The sequence below is a fragment of the Accipiter gentilis genome, chromosome 19, assembly GCF_929443795.1.
Source record: "Accipiter gentilis chromosome 19, bAccGen1.1, whole genome shotgun sequence".
NCBI classification, from domain to species: domain Eukaryota; kingdom Metazoa; phylum Chordata; class Aves; order Accipitriformes; family Accipitridae; genus Astur; species Astur gentilis.
In genome coordinates, this window is record NC_064898.1 from 13,574,396 (window position 1) to 13,589,260 (window position 14,865).

The 14,865-nt window shown below is 37.2% G+C and overlaps 1 protein-coding gene across 4 annotated transcripts in view; it reads right to left on the minus strand.

Annotated features, from left to right (window-relative positions):
- YAP1 (Yes1 associated transcriptional regulator) overlaps positions 1-14,865 on the minus strand; it is a 96,703-nt gene that overhangs the window by 13,194 nt on the left and 68,644 nt on the right. The window contains exons 5-6 of one of the 4 annotated variants that reach the window (XM_049823250.1): positions 9,780-9,961; positions 8,207-8,254 (exon numbers count right to left, since the gene is read on the minus strand). In XM_049823250.1, the coding sequence (XP_049679207.1) occupies positions 8,207-8,254; positions 9,780-9,961 (230 nt within the window). Of the gene's footprint in view, positions 1-8,206; positions 8,255-9,767; positions 9,962-14,865 lie in introns of all 4 variants that reach the window. The other 3 variants (XM_049823249.1, XM_049823252.1, XM_049823251.1) reach the window with 3 other exon arrangements.

A 14,865-nucleotide genomic window follows, 5' to 3' on the forward strand; every position in this document is an offset into this window, starting at 1 on the left:
CTGATTTTGAATTAAAAAAATTTATGCCTTTCCTATACTTAAAAAAAACCTGTGGGAGCGTACAAGCCTCTCCCAGCTCCAAACAGAGCAATGTGAACTCTAGGCTTTTAGTTCATGCTTTAAAATATAGCCTTTATTAGAAGTACTTAAAGTCTGGAGGCAAAAATAAAACCATGACAAAATCCTGGCAATCCTGGCTTAGATTTCTATAACTTGATCTCATCCTTTTTTTGTAAGTATGTCAAACTTTTTTTAAGTACCTCTGGGAAAATAAAAGCTTACCATTCCTATTGTTAACACAAGAGCTGAATTTTGGTTATTACATAAAGACCAAAATGATCTCTCATCCCCTTAAGTAAAGTAATTTTAAAAATAAGGTCAGCATCGTGTAATTTATCCGGCTGACCTTATCAATTTTTTTAAAAAATAATTGCATACAGATTAAGTTTTACATGAAGTTCCAGGTCATTCACACCATGTCCAAATTAACTTTATAAAATTACTCTTTTGAGCTCATTTTTATCTTCATCGTGCTTTTGAGGAAAGGTAAAAGACTCCCTTATGCAACTCACGTATCATATGCTTACTGAATTAAACATATGATATGCTACTCAACTTGAATTGATATATCCTTATAATTGGGGTTTTTTTGGTAAATTTACTTTAAAAGGTCCAATTGTAACATTTCTGCCCCCAAACACTGCTCAACTATCAAATGATCCACAGGTTTCATTCAGCTGGGATGGGAGAGAAGTGTTAGGGGAAAGAGAAGACCACAACACTTATGGGCAGACTTACAGCACCAGTTATTTCTTCAGACCAAGTATTTACATTCTTGTTTGAAGGCCACAAAGTTACAGTATATGTACAAAAGAAACAGGGGAAAACACATGGACAGATGAAGATGAGTTCAGCAATGAGGAATTATGCAATTAGTGAAGAGTAAAGGGGAAGAATAAATCATTCCGCGTTGCAATCATAAAAACCAACAAAATTAATTTAAGAGGTGATACTGATAGAGTGATAATTAATTGTATTGTATACACTTGCCAAAGAACTCGATGCTACGCAAAGCATTGCAAGCGCAGATAAGGCAGCATAAATTGGAGTAGACATTTGTAAATAAAGTCTGGCCTCTTATCTGGTTTTGCAGTCCTTTGCTGTGCCACTGCTTCATACTCCTCTTGCTGTCTCTCTGCCCATGGCTTCAGTACCGCAACTGCCCAGCCGAGGTGTCTCTGAGCACCAGGAAGGCAGGTACGTGTCAGCAGGAGTCGGCAATCCTGAAGGCCAGCCAGAGCTGGATGGCCTCCCTCTAACAATTTTTGTTTGCTTCTAGCAAAAGCTGTTATTCACGGCCATCTCGTACTCAGGTCAACATGACTCATATGTTCTGCTGACCAACTGCTTTAGCAATTGGTACTTCTGTGATTAGGTTTTCCAACTGCAAACAGCACCAGTGACTCCAGGAAACCCATTGCAGTGAGCTACAACTCCTGTACAGACACAAAATGTGTCCTGAAGCAATTAGGGGCATAAAAAACAATGGCCACGAATGCAGATTTGATTTACTCTATAGACTTTTAGACTGGGTATTTATCCATAAAGATCTAAATTCACAAACAAGCAACAAAATTATTTTGTTAAATGCTGCAAGTGGAATCAGAGCTTCTGAATTTTCAAGCTACTCGTATCTTTCCTACTGTGTAACTTCTAGCTACCAATGCTCAGCATTTCCCACGTAAACCAACAGAGAGTGTGAAACACAAATTCTACAGCTCTTGCCACACGAACACATTTTACTTACTTCTATGGTTTTCAATAAGGAATGAAGCTATACTATTTCAGAAGCTGAAGAACATTTAAAGAGCTTAGTTCCCAAGATGGCTGAACAACAGCAAAGTTGCTGTTGCAGTAAAACTAGCTGAATTCCACTTATTGTATATTTTGATGGCAGCCAACATACCCTTACCCCCCAAATCCAGCCACACAGGACTCCCTTTCAGTAATGCTTGCCTATTTATGTTCAATCATGCTTGCATTTTCTAGACAGTCTTTAAAGTGGTACCTTAGTGTACTGCTCATCAGAAATACCGAAGATTTAAATAATAATTAGGTCAAAGAACATCTCCATAATTTCTAGAGGACATCCAACTCCAAGCTGAAATTGCCAATGCTTTACAAAACTTTCTGTTTTATTTAATAGTGTTTAGAAGAAGCAGAGTTTGTTAGTCAGGACCAAGGAAGATGTGTGCTTTGATCTCTTAATCACTGTGGGTCACAATCCAGGGGCAATTCCAAAGTGACTTTTTACTTATCATTACAGGCGGCATATTCTTACCCCTCCCTTCAGATGGAACTAGCATTTGCACAGCCATACACTAAGACAAGTCAAAAAACCAACTTAGCTGAAAAATAATTTTTCTGATAGATCAGGTGTCTGATCCGTCTTGCAGTGTAGCCACACCAATGCTTCAGCTACTAGATTATGAAAAAACAATGTTATAGACATATCCTGTTCTGCTGCCTTATTATTAAGGCAATATCTGGCAGACAACCGAGTTTAATGTCTTAAAACTGCTGCAGTTCAGTTTGCCAGAGCACGTCTACCAGACCTCTCAGTTAGAAGTCATTTTATTAAGAAGAAAGTATTTTGCTTAAAAAATACCACATAACTCCTCAGCTGGAGTCTTCAGCCCCAGTTTAGAATGGATCTAGACAGCTGGTTAAGCCTTCTCCTGAATTAATTTCTAAAGTCATGGCACTGCATAGGTGTGTTGCCTTACCTGTAAGCCTCACAGTACTCCATAACAAGATGCAGAGTAAATGACAGGTACATGACAGATTATCTGAACTAACCTTTAGCTACTTAAAATATGAGCGCCTTCCTAGAAACAGATGCCTATTTAAATAGAGGCAATATGCTAAGATTTGTTTTTACATGCTGAATTTACTGCCATAAACTAAAGAAGTCAGTTCATTAATTACAAAGATTTCTGGAAAGTAGTCCAGTGAATAACAATGGCTTGTTACCTAATGAAGTAAAATATTCCTGCTAACAATATCGTAACAACAGTTCAAAGAAAACTGAGATAAATGCATACAAAACTGATTTCTGTCACTTGGAATCTTCAAGTTACAATATAGTACATGCTGCTCAGCTCCCTTATCTGCGTGACAGTTTATCAGTAATATTTTGTTATTGGTTTTGAAGAGTAAGAAATCAGTAGCAATTTCTGTTCATTGTGTAAAAGAAAAATCTAACAGAAAACTTAAACCACAAGGAACAAAGCAAAACTTAGTACTAGTAAAAAGAGCTACCAAGTGAGTAAAACACAACAAAAGGACAGATATAATATTATATATATAAAATATGTTGTATATTATATAATATATATAATTTCTCATTTTAGTGGAAGTAAATATTGTTTGTGACTACTGATTAAAAAAAGTTCAATCAGAAGCAAAAATTTTAAATGGGAAAAAAACTTTGTTCAAAGGACTCTTCACTGTATCTTAGCTAGCCCTCCTCAAAACTTTTCATATAATGGATCTCTTCAGAATAAGACCTATCACAGACCATTTTCTCTACCAAATACCAAGCAATAAGGCAAATTAAAACCAAGGGACACAATACAGCTATGAATTTGCTGCAAGTATCTTTTAATTTTCTTCCTGTATCTTGTAAATGTACTTTTAAAAAATGTTTCCGTATACCAGTGATTGTATCTTCACTGGTCAAAAAAGCCATGTTCAAAGACTAAATGGCTGGCTTCGGTACCTTATCTCTGTTTTAAAAAAAACAAAGAACACCCCCCCCCCCCCCCCCCCCCAAAAAAAAACCAACAACCAACCAACAAAAACCCAACTAAAACCCAACAACAACCCCTCCCCGCCAACACAAATACCCTTGACAAAACCAGAACAAGTCATTTATCTTGTTAATCTAGGTGGGCTTTAGATAACACAGAGAATGGGAAACAAGAAATTCAAGGGACAGCAGTGTTTGGGATTCACTAAGAAACTAAAATAACTATTGCCCATGATTTCTACCAAGACTTGAACACAAGTGTATCTTGTTATTTAAAGACATATCACAGGGAAGAGAAAAACAAACCAAAATGTAAGTCCTCAGTAGAATTTCCATCTTCACTAACAGCATGGAAGTTCAAGAGTACAGAGTTCAAAGACTGTACTTGTTTTTAATGATGTCTTCCTTCCTTACTTTCTAGAAAATGTTATAAATCTGACAGTAACACAGCTTTGTATCGGTGTACATGCAAAGTGACTGAAAAAAATCTTTTATTGAAAAATATTAATAGTGTCCTAAGAAATTACTACTGTCCTGAAACACTGGAAATCTTCCCAACTAAGCTGATGAAAGGTGTCAAACACCAATTCAGATGAACTTTTAAAAAAACAGAATCATAGGAAACTAAAATAATATTTCAAACCCAGTAATTATTCGATACTGTAAGTGCTTATATTTTATGCAGTAAGAGCAAAGATGAAAGAAAAAAAAAAAAAGAAGACACAAAACCAAGTGATTCAGCAAACAGTGACAGACTGGCCATATATCTTTGCAGATTCTTCACGGAGTAGGGGAATTTCCAGAATGTCACTCAAAAGTTGATAAGAAGTAAGTCCGGGGCAACAGAACAGAGAGTATGAGAAGTACTTCATAAAATATAAGGGACAAAAGAATAGAGACAATTAACAGAAAGCACATTCCAGGTATGCAGGACTACCAAGAAAGCAGCACATAGATAACAGAAAGGTAAGTTGGAAAGCACAACTGAGCAAAGTAGCAAGGAAGCAGGGCTGTATCTGGTTCTCAGACAGGGATTTCTATGCAGTGCTAGAAACAAGCAGCAGATACGGAATGAGTGACCACATACAGAGGAACCGATCACATAAACAGCTGTGTAGTATGCTGATCTTACTAGCAAATACCCTAATATTAGCAGCAGACAAATAAGAAATCTTCCAAGTCTTAGCACAAGAAACTAGTCTGCACGACATCCAAGAATAATGCCATCAGTACCTCAACATTATTTGCCTCTATTTCTTTCCATCATATACTGGAAGGCAAGAAATCTGTTACCTAACATCTAGCGAATTTTATGATTTATACAAAAGTTGACTTGTCATCTACTTTAGGTGAGACACTTCACAACCGGATGCTAATTGCAGGAGAATGGAAGGAGAGCTACTGGGGATGGAGAGAAAGTCAAGTTACTCAATCTCTTCACTAAGACAGGTAGGCATCTAAGGTGTTCACACATAAATGATGATCAGCCTAAGTAACTGGACAGATGATTGGTGTTTTCAAATTCCTAGGATGTATCAATAGCTCTTGTTTATACACAGTAAATATGGAAGTTGTAATTTTTACTTCAAATACCTTCAACTTGGACATTTTTAGAATTATAATAAAACACACCCTCATTCAAACAAGAAGAGTCTTTTACAGTACTTGCCACAAAAGATGGAGCTGAGCAATTGCTTAATCTTTCCAGGAGGTATTTCAGTGCTAATGCTTCCATACATAACACTTTGAGTGTTACTGTCACCACAGAATACTACAGTATCATGGCAGAGGGATAAAAACTGGCAAGGATACAATGTTCACTCAGTACCAAAAATCCTAAACAGAGATATCAATACAACATTGGCACTGTACCCAGGTTAAATGGACAAAAATGTCAAGAAGTAAGAGGAGGTTGGGCTGGATGCAGGATGTTGGACTAGATGACCTCCACCAGACCCTTCCAACCTATTTGATTCTGTGATTAAGAAAAGCTCAGAGATCCAATTAAAAGTTAAGGAATACGTCTCAGGTTTTTTAATCCATAAAAAAGAGATACTTCATTAGAGGTGAGCTTCAAGAATGCTGGTGTCATATAATTTCTTTACAAATGGAAGACCTTGGCAATCCCTCTCTAAAATAGACTTAGTCTTCCCAGAATTAAGAGCACTGAACTATCAAGATTTTCAGTATTTCTTAAAAGAACATCTAAAATTTAGCAAGAGAAGCCATTATTCTTCCCCCAAGCACAGCTTTATCATCATGAAAGCAGATAATCCCTCTAAATTTCATTAATTTTATTCACAAAGGAAAGAAAGGATCTGTCAAAAAGAAAAAGTTGACCGAAGAAATGTTCATTCTTTCTATAGATTTTTCACAGATTCACAAGCTTGGCTATAACCTGACAGGATGTACAGATTGGGACTTCAATAATAGCATCATTGGAGAAGGCAGACAACATTTGCCTCTACAGTACAAGGCCTCAAGAAGCACTTAGTGAACAATTTCCATAAGCAGTTCTCTAAGCACCTTCTTCCGTATGTGGCTGCTCACTACATTATTGAAGTGACACATGAAAACACAAAAAATACATTCAGATCATACAACATGAATAATCTAGTATTATAGATCTTTTAAGTTTACATGATTGCCTACTCTTCTATCCACCAGATCACTCAAACGCAGCTTGAGTCATTAGCAAATGCAGACTAATAAAATTGATCCCAGGCAGGTGAGTATACAAGTGAGCCTGGTATGAAGCCACTTTACATGTAACTGGAATCCTGATTTTTGCATAAAACCTTTCATCAGTTCCCATCCCAAACAAAGCAGAGTGACCACTACATATACATTTAATTAACTATCAATAAGGTCCCTTTGAGTTTTTGCAGCTTTTTAGTGTTTTAAGCCACAATTTCAAGAGGTTCCAAAAATCTTATCTTATTAAGTATGAAACTGATCCCCAAGTTCTCCACATGCTGCATACTTCTGAGTTGGCAACAGGAAGAAGTTACTGTGGAAGAGTGAACAATTGTATGACAGGACTTCAGCCGTACAAGAAAACATAGAATACACTTTTGGCATTCAGTAAGAAAAACACGCCTTCTGAATGACCTAGTGGTGGCAGAAGATAAGGTGTTTCTAACTGGTGTGGAGGAATGCGCTTCTGTTTATTCCCTTGTATAACAGCAATTCTTAAGGAGTGTTTTTCTTGTCTATAATAGGATCTAATATTGATCGACGAGATCATTATGTGGTTAATGCTCTGTAAATGAATCAGACGGTTACATCTCAATTAGAATGCTTCAGTTCTAGAGCTGCACTGATACTGCCAAACAAAAAAGTATTTTTTTCCAGGGTGTCAGTATTATTTCTAACGTCTAAGGTCCTAATTTTGAAGATGATCTTCTCAGGAGAACTAGTAACGTACAAATTTTGTGGTACTCTTCAGAATGCAATAGGACACCAATACTCATGGCTTCCAAACACAGGATGCTTTCTTTTATTCTGTTTTTCTTGCCTAGTGCGTAGAGTGTTTTTTCTTAGAAAAACAAAGTACAGTACAAGCCAATATAAACATTGTCCTAAGAACTGGTAGATTAAGAATACTGTTAGCAATAGCAAGCAAGAAGCTCTCTGAATATATCCATAAATCCACCCTTTCAGATATTCATTCCATATTCAACTGCTTAAGAGCCTAAAAGAAGTCTGCATTAAATTGTTTATTATGATTCACATTTTGACCAATTTTCTTTTAGTATGACCTAGGGAGGCTTTTCAGAATTGTTTTTTCCTATACAGAAAACGCATCTGTGCAGGAGCCTGTTAAACGTCAAAATGGAATAATTACATATTATTTTCCCATAGCAATTATTTTGTTATTCTAGTCTATTAAATAATTCTGTTACACTGTACATGCTTAAAAATCATAAATATTTCAAGTGACTTTTTACTAACTGATTACAGATACCCTTCTTTAAGATCATGCCTGTTTAAACAAACTGATAAGAACATTCGTATGAACAGTACTTAAAAGTCACAAACTACTACCTTAGATATAATAGGAGGTTTGCTTTAAATACACATCTTGATGACATCAGGACTGGAACAGCAGTATCCTCAAGAATGCTAAACAAGAAGGTTGTTTTCAATGCAGAAAAATGCGCAATGAATTCCTCATTTGCTTTTAAATATTGATATAAAGTTGTGGTAATGCAGCACTCTTAAAAACAACGTTAGGGTCGTGACCAGAGAAGTGGTTCAAAAATGTGTATGGCAGAGCTTGTTTTGTTTGTTTTTCTTTTTCAGAATGCCTTCATGTAGCAAAAAGTTCCCCTGCTAGCCTAATTTAATGCTTTCATTTTTCTAATTATGCTGAAACATCAGTTAAGAGCCTACCTGATGTTTTGGAGAATTTGCTGTGCTGGGATTGATATTCCGCAATGCCTAAGAGTAAAAATAAGATGGATAAAAATTACTTTAGCTGCATGGTTTGCCTATGCAGGCTGTCTTATAAACACCATCTTGTAGTATCAAGCCCCCAAGACAGGCCAGATGAGACAGGATAAGGGAGTTAAGAAACTATGAAAATCACGACACAGTGAAACAAAACTGACAGATTTACCAAGGATGCGTATTTGACAGGTAAGCTTAACAACCAGGGAGAACAATGTGAAGGGAACTGGCTGTCACCTGGTCCAAAGTTAGTCAGGTTCTTAATGACAACTGAGGAAGAAGACAATTAGAAGCCCTACCTAGAAGCATGGTAGCACAGGGTAAAATGTTTGTTGGTGGATTAATTGCAAAGCAGGAACAGCAGAAGCCCAGGTGCTTAAGCGGAGAGAAAGTCCTGATGTCACCTTTGCAACGTATTCTTACCTAGAGTGCTATAAAAAGTAACGGCTGTAAAGATGACCCATCTTACACCAAGAGATGCTGAAGATTCCTACAAAACAGGCCTTGACTACAAAGAGGATAATGGGAGTCAGATTCCAGGACAGAATATTGCAGGTGATGAAGAAAGAGAAAAGCTGTCTTTGAGGACATTAAGATATTATCCCCTCCTCATACAAGGCCCATCACCCAAAGTGAAAAGGTAACAGGGTAAGATTTTAGAAGGTTTTCTTCAAAGAAAAGATTAGTACTTTCTCTGGCAGTGTCAAAAAACCAAAGAATGTCCTAAGTACGTAGCACAGATGGTAGTAACTCTTAAAACATTCAGATGGAAAAATCGAAGCAGAAGGCTTAGAGTCAAAAGGAAGTCAAGCCCAAATTCAAAATCCAGAGATTCCAATGTCCAGTCCTACACTTTAACATTTGCTACAGCTATAGTCATACAGTAGAAAAATATTGAAAGGAATAGTTTGCAGCCTAGTTATGAAGTTTGAAATTCTTCAGCATATGAAAACCACAGATTCAAAATGCAGCACGAGTGATTCAGTTGTTCCATGCTCCACTCCACCGTTTAACATATAAGATTTTAGCAACAAGGTGTCTCCTCAATATATCTTCTATAAACTTTAAAAGTACTTTGAAATCCTACAGACTGTAACAGGTTCTAAAAGTGAAAGACCTTCCTCCACTTAAAAGTGAGAACTAAAGCAGCTGTGGGAACCAACTTCTTGCCTTTTTGCATGACTCAGAACTCAATGAATATGAAATACATTCTCAAGAGAAATATCCAATCAGATCAACAGTCCATGATGTCACCCTAATAGTGAAGAAGCCTGTTCTCAGAAAGTTTTGTTAGAGAGAAGAATGAGGGAGGAAAGTAAAATCCTTCAGTCTGGTAAGTCAGATGCTTTCATTACCAAGCTGATGTCAGTAACAGAATGAATGCAGACCTTTTTAGATCGCAAAGATTTTTGTACAGTCACTGGTCTTTAAGACTCACTGAAACAACAACTTACCCAAAGCAAAACATAACATACAAAAGAAATAGTGGAAGTAGGTGTCTAACCTGTGGCCTCACCTGCCGAAGCAGTTCTTGATGCTTCAGTCTCAGCCTTTCCTTCTCCATCTGTAGCTGCTGAAGTCTCATCTGTTGCTGCTGATTGGAGCTACTTCCACCCATCACACTGCCTTGGGGACTCTGAGGAGCCAGAGGGGGTGGCTGCTTCACTGGAGCACTTTGGCTGATTCGCTGATTCATGGCTGAGGAACCAAAACAATAAACATTGAAAAATGAAATTCAAACAAATACATGCAAGGCAAGTATTATCCTTAGAAGGCACATATTAAAAAGTTTATGAAATTACAAGCCATGACAGTACAAAACATGCAGCTACACTGATGTTCAGACTGTGAAATGTATGCGCACGTTATTCCTGTGAAATCAATGCAACGGTCTCATGTTTATGAGTACATACTTGTTCTAAAAGCTTCTGAAAACAGTTAAATGTCTAAGTTGGTGAAAAATTCAAAAGTGGTAGTGAAATATTTCAAGTTTAATTAGAAGGATATCTCTTCCTCCTAATAAACTATTCAACTTAAGACACAAATAACACAAAATCACTTTTCTTATTCATGTGAAATGTTAGAGTCATTAAACTTGAGAACACATAGAATGACAAAACAGATCATCTCACTTACATCAAACTACATTTGGTTAAAGGTTACCATTCTTCCCAATGTGGTACAGGTCAGGCTACTATCATTCACACCCTTGTCACATCAAGTTTTGAGTGTTACAGACTCCATTTAGGGCGTCTTGACATGCAAAATTAGAGCTGGTACAGAAATGGCAGATGAATTACACAGCTAAAAATACTGCCATCAACATAGGAAACATTTTGCTAGTGCTTCATTTTCTTTTCCCCCACAGAAGTACGTGATTTATCTTTTCTGGGGTGTGGAGAAGGAAAAGTGTTGTTTTGTATGCCTAATGCACAATGAGAACCCATCTGCCCTTCCCCATAAAAGAAAGACCTAAGACAATTTTACTTTATAAAATAATGCATGACTGGGATGCATCTACTTGACAGGCCTGATTTTTCCCCCACACAAGGCCAATATGGTTAGTCAACAGAGGCACTGGAGTTCCCATAGTGAAACAGAGGGCTGGGAAAGGCTGAATGTATTACAAGGACACTATTTTCAGGGGCTTTCAGTTTCGGAATTAGTTCTCCATCTTGTTGTATGGAACAGCCCGAGTCTGTTAATATTCACAATATGCTACAGAATATATTTGCTGAAGCAGTGACAGGAGAGTGGTAGGGATTTTTTTTTTTTTTTCTGGGAATGAGGATTATGGTTTATGGGAACTAAGAAAAAAAGGGAGTGAGCTTCTTTTAGGATGACAGACTGATTTGGTGCAAAGAAAACCATCTGTTGTATTAATCTGAATTAATGTTTTCATCATATATAGAGGATTCCTGGAACACTAACACTTCTAACTATCATAAGAAAGGAGAATTATCTCATAAAGAATCTGTATTATCTTTTCTCTGAAAAGCCGTTCAGTCTCCACTGTCTTTTCAGTGTTCAACTTAAGGTACAGTAGTGCTTTTCTTCTATTACAAGAAAGCCTAAATTTATTTATCTCACAACAGCAGTAAAAATGGCTGTTGCTTCACAGCCTTCCACCCTTTTCCCCTTGCCACAGCTCATCTTTCCATTGAGAGGTAACATATGAAGAAGAAATGCCATATGCTCACTGGAATGGCAAAAGAAAAAAAAAAAGTAAAAAACAGTTACAGACTCAACTCTCTAGTCTATCTACCCTTTCAACTATTCCATAGGTCCAGCACAGAGTCAATAGTCTAATGGACAGGTGGGTCACATTTTCATGAGACAAGTCAAAATAAAATGAAGTGTCAAATAGTTTTAAGTAATTTGAAATAATCTTTTATGCAGTTACTTGTGAGAGCACTTCATACATGTGATCACAAATAAAATGAAACTTCCTGTAAAGGTAAGTGAACAGGTGAAATAGGAATAGAAACTGTATCCCAGTACCAAGTAGAAACAACAGAGTGAATACAAAGGGCTAGAGGTTCAACTCCAAACTCTAAGTCCCATCCTGACCCAGCGGGGGAAAAAAAAATAGGGGGAAGATGACATTGCTGTGGATTAAAGCTTAAAATCAAGCAGGTGATCTTACGAGGCATCCAGCACCACTTCACCATCAAAACTAAACTTCAGGAAGAAGGTGACCAGGAGGAGCCAATCAACCAGCTTTGCGACATGAGCTGTGGTCCCTAGGCCAGCAGGAGGAAGAGACAGGACAGCTTGTTCCTCTGCTGAACAGACACAGGAGGTTCATATGCCCCAAGACACCAGAAACCGTTAAGCAAAAGTTTTAACAGCACCAACAGATGTCCTGCAAGGATGTGAGCAGTGAACTGTAATTACAAGCTCCAGGACCTCCACTGGGCAACCTCTGCTGAAGACTGACAGCAATTAGACTAACTACAGTTACCAAATTAGGGCAAAGTTGAAGCTAGAGGGAGCAACGCAAAAAGAAAGGCAGCCCACCTAGCAGCTCTAGACAAGCTAGACATGGCTCTGCTGGAGTGGGGAATATACCTCCTCCTTTGTCTCTTTTTACCCAGAATCCTATCAAGTCTGGAACCAGGACCATGCCTTTTGCTTTTTATATCTTACCCTCTTCACCTTAAAAGCAGACAATGAAGGGGTTAGTAGGGGACAACAGAAAACAACAGTCTTTTGCTGTTAGCTAATTCTGCAACTCAAGCAGCAGTCTGTGCTACCCTTCAGAAGTTCCAGGATTCAAACCCTGTTATTAAACAAAATGGAAGGTCAATTACAGTGGAAAGTGAAGAGGGACAAAGGTTAGAAAATTACAATCACCTACCTGAAAGAAGCATATCTGAGTTAAAAGCAAGCTACCTAGCTTGTAAAAATTAAGTGCCCAAAAGCTGAAGAATGAATTTAACCAATTTTCTCTTGGTTAAAAAGGCTGCCTTTCTGGTCTAGTCTCCAATTATATAATCATGGTTTCGGAGTCCGTGCCTCATGCAGTTCCCAGCCAAGTCATGTTACAGGTAACCTCATAAAAGTTTAAGTTTCTAACCTTAGTTAAGCACTTAAGTGCAATATCACTAACATCCCTTCAACATGTTAAGAATTTGGTTTTCCTGCATGTACCATACAAGTATTACTTCCCTAGGTCTCTTTTCCACTAATATGCAGCTTTGGAAATAATTTCCTTCTCATGCCAAATTCTTCATATTTTATATACCTGTATCTTTCTGACAGCTGCTTGTATTATTCCTGTTCTCTCTGATCACAGTTTGCTTCATTCTTCCCATCTACTGATTTTGCAATTAAAACTGTAAGAAACAAATCATGTTTATCTGATGTTTTTCATTTTATTCCCTCATCCTAGATCCCTGAAATCCCTTCTGACATCCATTTTCAAAGTAATGTTTCCAAATAAAAGTGTATCTAAAACAGGAATATCATAAGATATTGATACTTCAGTGTATACTTAATATTCATCAGTAAATATTGTGGGAAAACTTAACTATATGATTTGGCAACTCTTCAGAAACCAAACCTAAAAATCTGGTTTCTCAATTCCTATTCAGGTGTCCATTAAAAGGATTTTTCTGAGCATTTTATTATTTCAAGAATGCAAGTGCGAAACACTTCAAATTGACAAGATTTTCAACTGTCCGCAGAACAGACCATGGAGATGTTTTTCATGTAAGGGAACTATTTTTAACTGTGAAATTGAACTAAAAGTTTGGACTTTAAAAGAAGAGAATGTTAACTGAATTTTACTGACTTAACAACATACCCAAGTGAAGAACCAATGGAAAAAAACATTAATAACACTGAATGATTTTCAGCCATCTTGGCTGATTACACAAGTGTGCTATCTTCAAGGGAAAACAGAAAAAAGAATGTATTTTTCTGTAATTCACAACACAATATTTAATGAAAAGAGGGAAAACACATCTTGTTTCAAGTGACAGGAAAAAACAGAGGGGTTTAAAGTTTTTTTTGTTGTTGGAGTTTTTTTGTTGGTTTGGTTTTCAGTTGTTTTGTGGTTTGTGTTTTTGTTTTTTAATTCTCAATTCTCCATTTTTTTACTGAGGACATGACTGCAGAAATCTGCACTCTAAATAATATGCTTATCAGTGTGATCTCAGATGAGCACACTTTATTTTTTCCACACCTCCTGGGTTTGTGATGATGCTGACACGCACAGCTCTTTTTAAGTACTTTGAATTCAAAGGCAAAGAGCTTCATTTATCTATTAGAGTTAGGACTTCACAGTTTTCTAATGCATCCTGTTCCTTACCTTCCATGGCTATGGAAAGCATTTAAATAAGGGGCTCTGCACCCACACAGCAGAGGCTGCAAAGACCTCACAGGCAGAGAAGGAACAAACAAGTCTTTGTTTCTAGAAGAGGGGGATTTGAGGGAGGAGGAGGAGGAGGAGGAGGAGGAGGAGGAGGAGGAGGAGGAGGAGGAGGAGGAGGAGGAGGAGGGGCAGACAATTTAAAAAACACGGGCAACTTAAGACAATAAAAAAAGATCTTGCCGTCCTCTAATATGGCTTAGATTCACAATCTGCAGAGTACAGTCAATTGTAATAGCTGCAATATGCTTTTGAGAACAGAGAATTAGTGGTCTTCAAATGTTACACATTAAATGTTCTACTGTCCAAACTCAACAGCAAAATGCCTGTTCTGTACTGTAGGAGATAATACTTGACAGTTACTGAAAAAAGTTTAGACTGCTGTCTACATTCTTAATGAAAAGAAAAAGAGAAAAATAAAACAAAACAAAAACAAACCAAGTGAGAGAAACGATTACCAGTCATTGGTGCTAGAGAGAAAAGGCCAGCAGATTGTTAACAACTCAAACATAAAAGGCTAATTCTCTCCCCAGATCCTATGCCAATTTAAATCACACGTCCCAGGGCACAGACAGTTTTCAGTGACACAGTACCTTTCCCCTATGGAGAATTATGTGCAAAGATTGCTGTAGAGAACCCTTAATCATTAATAAGGCACAGCTGAATGTTTTTTTTTCTTTTGTATTTATCATTTCACCCTTCAAAACTAAAACAAATTTTAATCTTC